General features: G+C 41.4%; 1 protein-coding gene across 1 annotated transcript; it reads right to left on the reverse strand.

The window, feature by feature from the left end:
- Window positions 1-902: 902 nt before the first annotated feature.
- Window positions 903-4,147, reverse strand: RPS16 (ribosomal protein S16). Its single transcript, XM_082752056.1, has 6 exons — window positions 4,088-4,147; window positions 3,942-3,997; window positions 3,212-3,313; window positions 2,367-2,463; window positions 1,242-1,289; window positions 903-1,098 (listed from the first exon to the last, which is right to left on the reverse strand). The coding sequence occupies exons 2-6, from the start codon at window positions 3,987-3,989 to the stop codon at window positions 953-955; spliced, it is 441 nt and encodes a 146-aa protein (XP_082608182.1). The 5' UTR covers window positions 3,990-3,997; window positions 4,088-4,147; the 3' UTR covers window positions 903-952.
- Between the last annotated feature and the right edge of the window lie 3,506 nt (window positions 4,148-7,653).

The following is a 7,653-nucleotide window of genomic DNA, read 5'->3' on the forward strand; positions in this document are numbered from 1 at the left end:
TTCCTATATTTAGACATACTAATCCAGAAAACTGCCTCTTACTGTCTGGTAACAGCTCGTAGGGCAAGAGGTCATTCTCTTCATACATGAACATATATAATTACTTTGGTTTTGACGATGTAAACTTTAAATAGGAATTTTAAAATAGTGTCTGAATATACACTTTAGACTATGCTGAGGGAGTTGCCCTCAAGGTGGTGAATTATTTGCCTCACGCATGCATCAACATAAGCAGTACGTGCAAATGCAGTGCTGTCACTTAATATTCCATGTCCACATTTGGGACTTTAAAAAAGTGGTTATTTCACATTAATATATAATGGCAATAAAATTCCTTTGCAAGAACACTAAGTGCCAACCCCAAAGCATTCAGAGATACTTAATGCAGTATTACTCTAGAATGGCATACTAAGATCATGTAAGATATGCATTACCAGCTAGGAGTCAGACCCACTCCTACACATTGCATGCTGTCTGCAACTAGGCTTTAACAGACATTTTCACATGGGAAGAACAAGGGTACTCATCTCCCCTCGTAACACCAGGACCATTCAGATCCCTGATAAGGTCCGCATTTGTTTAGACTTAGCAGAAATGCAAAGTCCACTTCAACAAGCTGTTGCATGTACCCACCCCACCAGCCACCCTGCCCCCCCCCAAAAAAAAAAAAAAAAGGATGTAAGCCTTTTATGTTCTGGTAATTTATGTTCTGAAATACATCCACAGCAGAAAATTGCTCTTCTTTCCCAAGACCCTGAAGTCTATCAAGACTTACCATGAAAGGATCAAAGAGAACTGATGAAAGCCCTCTGATTTTACTTTAATATCAATGGATTTGTGAATCAATCTGAACTGAAAATCTATCTACCCATACAGGAAAAAAACAATTTATAAACACGGAATTTATCAAATTCTTATTTTTTATTGACTGTCACATAACTGTTGACCAATTTTAACGGTAAGACTTCTGGTAGCGTGCACGAGCTCCAGGTCCTCCAAATTTCTTGGATTCACAACGGCGAGGATCTGCAACCAGCAGAGTCCTATCGTACTGGATTAGGATATCCTTGATCTCTTTCTTGGAAGCTTCATCAACATCTGTTTAGAAAAAAAAAAAGATTTCAGTTTTAGAAACTTCAAAAGGAACAAAATCTTGGCATTTTCACACCTATCAGAAGTAATACATTTCCACTTAAGGCTAATATAACAAACAAAACTCACGAACAAACTAACGAACTCACATTTTTGATAGTAAGCCACCAATGCTTTGGAAATAGCTTGACGGATAGCTGTTAAGAAAGAAGATGGATCAGTAAGGATTGCAAATATATTTAAAACTCAAAATAAACACAAAGTGCCAATTATCTGAGAAACTTGCTGTCTTGTTCTCTGCCAAATTGTCCTTCCCCTCCTTCATCTCCCCTCCCACATACTCCATGTGACCTTTATTTTGGCAAATCTGAAGAAACACGTGCCAAGAGGCCACCCACAGTTCATTTTCTGATTCAACAACTGCTAACTAGCCAAGGTACATGGGCAGTCCTGATCACCTTCTTTAGAAACTTCAGTTTATCTTCTACCAGGCATGATTTTCAAATCCTTAAAAACACAGCTCTCTAACATGTCTATAATTTTCAGCAAGAATAAAAGTTTTTGGTGAGTTTAAATACTAAAGAGGCAAAACGCACAACAGGATGGCATGCGTAGTCGTCAGCTTTCCTCTGTAAAACAAGCCTGTAACGTACCCATCAGACCTCAAAACAGGGCTATGGGAGTTACTGTAAACATTTTGTTTAGGATCAGTGTTTTGATGAAAAACTGAATTTTCTGAAAAATTAATGCAATCTACTTAAGAGACTGAAACATGTTCCTGCTCTTTAAGCAGCTTCAACTCCACTGATCTACACCCAAACTGCAACAGCAAAACAAATCTATCATAGGTAAAGAGCAACCCTATCTAATGCAGGTATGTTCTCAATCTACTCTGTAAGAACCACCACCTAGCTCTGCAAGTCAGATTAAAGATGATTCTGGACAACCTAAAAATTTAGGATTAAAGACAATTTCTAATGGTAAGTCCCATTCTCTGCCTTCCAAAAATTTTTGCGTAGAGGCACACTTCCAATTATCATGATGCAACATGCAAGATCCATTCCTCAAATCTCCTCACAATTTCACAAATTTCCTTAGTTCAACTTATTCCAGATGTTACAACTCTGCAAATAAAATATAACCACTATGCCCATGCAAAAAACTGCATGAGTAGTGAAACCGAGATGCACAAGCTGCTACTCTCAACTCAGGCCTCTCACATGTGCGGTTTGACCTCTTCTATCCCACAAAGAAGGTTCCACAGAAAGCCTTACCATAGATTTGCGCTACGTGGCCACCACCCTTCACACGGACTCTGATGTCAACACCAGCAAATCTTTCCTTCCCCAGGAGCAGGACAGGTTCAAGCAGCTAGGAAACAAAACACAATAAAAAAAGTTAATTTGTGATCAGAGACTGCAAGGACTAGAGCTTGTAGCACATTTACGAAGTGTGAAGTTACTAAACATTCTGAAAAGCAGAGCCTTAATTTTACAAGTACGTGTCCCATGTAAATTGGACTTGTACATCTCTTGCAGCATTCTTTGACATCTACTAATACTACTGTAAAACTAAGTTGTTGGTTTTTTTATTTAAGTTTCAAAAGGTTGGACTCGATGATGTGAGGTCTCTTCCAACCTAGACAATTCTGTGATTCTGTGAAAAGGCCAACCAACCGTTTTATTAAGTTTTAACGAATCTTTTGAACAGGAAGCTTTGAAGTTTCCTGTTTCAATGTAAAAAATTGATTATCTCCTGAAAATACTTCTGACAACAAAACGCATGGTAACTGATTTTACATAATTTTGTTCCACAGCACTTCGTATCATTCATGCTCACTTGAGACTCTTTGTGTGTACATATGGATATTTGCACGTATCAAAGTTAAGTCACCTTATACAGTGTAAATAAGGTATGTTAACCCAATTAAGCAAGAATCCCTCTACCAACACCATAATTATGACAGGAGTTTTCTGCGTTTTCTGCAGTGTTTACATTTCTACACACAAAAAATATTTAGTACTGTCAATAAGGCAATCAACTCTTCCATCCTCAAGTGATTAAGTGAATAAAGGTATTTTAATATCCAAGCAGGTAGGGAGGCTAGGCGGATGCTTACTTTATACTGCAGAGTTCTGGGTTCAATCATTTCCAGAGGTCTTCCATTCACCTTAATGAGGCCATTTCCTCTTTTGCAGTGGGCAACAGCAGTTGCTGTTTTCTAGAAGTCCAAACACGTGTTAGTGAAGCAGTTCATTTTTCACAATAGCAACATAAAGTGAAACCTTCTGAAACTTTAACAATCTAAAATCTTAGTTTCGTGCGCCCCTCAAAAAACAAGATAGTACCATTTCTTACGTTCCAACATATTAGAGTATTACAGCACCATCTTAACAATATTATATTTATCTGAGTGTGGGAGAAATACCCAATCCGTTCATCAAAACGGCAATTTTGTGGCCTAATTCTTCATAAAAGCTTGCTACCTACGACTTGTGGGGCGATGGGAACCCCCAGCGCAAGCTTTATTTCCCAATCTATTTAACACGACTCCCGGGCACCACAGCAGATGATCGGGGCCCTTTTACGGGGAGCCCCCATGAGGCTCCCTGAACCGGCGGGGCCGGGCCTGCTCCCTGGCGGCACCATCTCCGGCAGGCCCGCCGCCCCACAACACGTGGATGCTGAGCAGGCCTCTCCAGCGCCGACCCTGCCGCACGGCAGCTCCAGGGCACCACCCCCGGGACCGCGCCGGGCTCCGCCACCCCGAAGCAGGGCCCGGGTGGGCGCCGAGCACCCGGAGGCCGCGGCCTAGTCCTGGGGGGGGAGGCGGCGGGGGCGGCCCTCACCTTCCTCCCGAAGACCTGGACGCTCTGCAGGGGCCCCTTGGCTGGCATGATGACTCCTGCAAGAGAGAGGGGCGCGGGGTTAGCGCTGTGGGGAGCGGGGGGGGGACAGCGGGGCCCGGCGGCGGGGGGAGCCCGGCAGCGCTCACCCTGCGTCGGCGGCGGCGCGGCGGAAAGGGCGCACGGGGCCGCCCGGCCGCGCCTCAGGGGCGGCCCCGCCGCAAAGCGCGCCGCGCTTCCGGCCGCGCGACGCAACGCCAAGCCTCCGCCAGGCTGTGCTTTACGGCAGCCATTGGGGGGGGGGGGAGGGGGGCGCTGGTGTTTTTTTTTTAATAAATATGAAATAGAAACAAAATTCCTTTGTGAGAACGCTCAGTTCAGAGGGGATTTGTCCCCGGGGGGAGCTGCGCAGACCGTGCCCTGGGAGGGGTGTGGTGGAGTCACTCGCTTTCTGCGCCGAGTGTGAGCCACACGCAAAAGCAGCGTTATTAGTCCTCCAAATCTGTTAAAATGCTGGAGAACATAAACCATTAAACTTTGTACACTGCAGTCACATCACACGCTGAGTCACGTCCAGGCAGTTCTTCGTACCCTCATAAATACTCACCAACCATTACGTCTAAAATCAGAGTTCTGCTTACATTCAGGGATCCAAGCACACAGAGCATTGTCAAATTGACCTTTTATCTCCGTTTTCCTTCTCACTATGTCATAAAACACAGAATTTAAGTCATTTTCAGGCTGTAATATTTTTCTTCTACAGTTTGTATTCAGTATGCAAAATTCTCCAGAAGGACAAAAGCCGAAGCTATCAATTAAGCGAGGTCACGCTTCTTAGGTATTTTAAACAATAGAGATTTAGATTACTGTGATTAATGTGAAAGTTGACTGCTCAAATGAAACAATCGGTTCTTCTGTCTTTGGACAGAATTTTAAATACTGAACATTAGTCATCAGTCATGTGAGGATTTAAACAAGCACTTAGCTTTATGCAATTTGAGTGATTAGTTCTCTCCAAGTGAATAGTGCTGTACAGAGCATGTAAGATTTAGCACATCTCAAACCCTCAATTGTACAAAGCTTCAACATGTGACCTGAGAAGTTGGTGTTCTGTTTTTTTTTAAAGCCGTTTCTTAAGGAAAAGTGTTTTTGCAGTCACACACATCTATCATCCATTCTTTCACCATCATCGGGGGAAGGGAAATGGTAGCCAGCTTGTTGGCCAATTTCAGTTAGTTTTCACCAAAGAATGGAAATTTCAAAACCAACTTAGTTTGTGCATATTTGGTGAAAATAGGTGGCTCTGTATAAGAGATCTTTTACTTGCATAATGAAAGCAGCTGCAGGAGCTGAGGTATTAGACATAACAAAACCTGTATTCAGATGAAGAAGGAAATGTATTACCTAGGTACTCATGTAGACCAAAATGTTCAGCTAAGACTTATGATCAACCCAAAGGTGAGCCATTACCAACTGAGCTTTGTTTGGTGTTCAGTATTTTAAAGGAACAGAAAGCAAATCTAAATCAGTTCCTTTTGTGGGTATTATCTGAGGTCTGCTAATGAAAAGCCATGTTTTAATAATAAATGCACCTTTAAAAAGTGTGTGTGTGGGCAGGGGGGGATTCAAATGTCTGCTGTATAAAGCTCAACTTTTGTAGGAATGCTTTCTTAGGTCCTGTAAAATTCATCCTCATTTGGGTATTAGTCTGCTGTACATTCTACCTAGAACTAAAAAAAAAAAAAAAAAAAAAAAAAAAAAAAACCCTTAATCCCAGAAGTCTGTTTACAAAGCTGGTAATGTGTCTACAAATATATACCTTTCCATTACAAAAATAAGTTAACCAGCGTATATTGGTAGCATAGTCTAGAAACAAACAAACAAAAAGGTTAAATGCTTTGTGCTGCTTACTTCCTTTGCTTTCTAGCATAATAATAGGAATAGGAACCAAGACATATTTCCTAAGTACCTACTGCAGGAATTACACTGCATTGTGGGAAGAGAGAATTAGATCATAAATACCACCATACACCAAAGTACTGAGAAGAAAGACTCTAAAAGGGAGGAGAGGGGGGGAATTTCAGGTAAGGTACTATACTTCTGAAAAAAGTCCAAGCACTAACAATATCCCTACTTAACTAGTGAGCACAGAACACTCTAAAATTGTAACATATCTCTAACATTAAAAAAAATAATAATAAAATCATAAGTACCTCCAAGCACCCCCTACAGACTCTTGTTTTCACTTCCTTTATACTTGTAAAATAATTATACCTGTGGAATGTCAGGCACTTGTTTAGCACCCTTTTTTACTTTCCTTTGCACAGGTGCGAAGAGGCACACAGTATGCAAAAGCTAAGGCCAACAGAAATTAAAGTGTATTTGCTGGTAAGACACTTTTACCAGAACGAGCATTTCAAGAGAAAGTCGGAAGGCTTGAACCCGTCTTGCCAAGGCATTTTTATTATTTCCTAATAGGAGGAAAAATATTTGAATTTGGCTGCAGTCTATGTCCTTGATTTCACAGTGATTCTGCATTGTACTAACAGATGATATCTTGTGTATTTTTATACCAACAAGTATCCTACTGCTACTATTAGATCTTTTACATAGGATTTTAGTGAGGCTTTAAAGGATTGAAAGTCTCTCGCTGACTGACCTCCTCTACTGGAGCTTCTCTGACCTCATTGTGGGCATGAGATGTAGCATAAGACCAACAGTCCTCCCACAGACCAGGCACAGGTTCTTCTGCTCTGACAGTCTGCTGAAAAGAGCTCCTTGCAGGATGTAGCACAACGGGGGAATACAGCTTGTCTCCGGTTGTTTCCTCACTGTGCACAAAGGTTGTGTAAGTAACAGGGCTCCATGGGGAGGAGAAAAGAAGGGAATAGCAAGGGATGGGCAAGGGTGGCCCGAGCAGAGTCCATGAGCTGGGCTGACCAGAGCAGCATTGCGTCTGTTTGTTTGGAATTTGGCCAGGGTGGAGCACGTGGAAAACTGCAGTATACAACCTGGGTGTCAATCCACTATCCACCGGTACTGTGAGGCTGAAGTAGTGCAACTCATGCACCTCAGATTCATATACGTTAATTACCTGAATGCTAATGGAGATTTTATTTGGTGTCCTCGCACAGGAGTAAACATACTGAAGATTTTAGCTTTTTACACTTTAAATAAGATTGTAGTTACTTTCAAGTATTAAGTGATTGGACTTCTATGTGAAATCATGATGTTGGCTCTCCACTTGGACCTTGTCGTCTTCTAAGTCAAATTCATATATAAGTTCAAAAGGTAAACATTCCAGGAGGACAGTATTTTAACTTGCACTTACAGTAGCCACATATTTCTGCGTTAAGGCAACAAAGAGTCAAGGTCAATATGTTAACAAGGCCACCTGTATTGTGACTCTAAATTTCCTCATATTTAAAAGAAAGAAGGTACATGTAAGTTTTCTCCGTGGAAAATAAGCGTGAGAACTAGGGAAATTGTCTTCCTCGTGTAATATCCAAAATATTACTAGAAAGGTGAGAACTACAGCAAAATATGGTCAGTTACTCCTATGTCATAGGAGTATAAATAATATAAAATAAAATAAAATTGTAGAAATAAAGGAGCATTTAAGGGAAACACAAAGAAATATTTATTCTATGTAGTCTGTAATCACATTCATGCCCTCTATCCAATGTCCCAGTTTGCAGTTGAATTGTATATTGTA

The sequence above is a fragment of the Aythya marila genome (genome assembly GCF_965140915.1).
Source record: "Aythya marila genome assembly, chromosome: 1".
NCBI classification, from domain to species: domain Eukaryota; kingdom Metazoa; phylum Chordata; class Aves; order Anseriformes; family Anatidae; genus Aythya; species Aythya marila.

Coding starts and splice junctions, on each gene's coding strand:
- RPS16 (XM_082752056.1), bottom strand. CDS start 3,989: ATGCCAGCCAAGGGGCCCCTGCAGAGCGTCCAGGTCTTCGGGAGGAAG. Junction 2,464..3,211: donor CCAGAACTCTGCAGTATAAA/GTAAGCATCCGC, acceptor TTTGTTTCCTAG/CTGCTTGAACCTGTCCTGCT. Junction 1,290..2,366: donor CCACGTAGCGCAAATCTATG/GTAAGGCTTTCT, acceptor CTTTCTTAACAG/CTATCCGTCAAGCTATTTCC.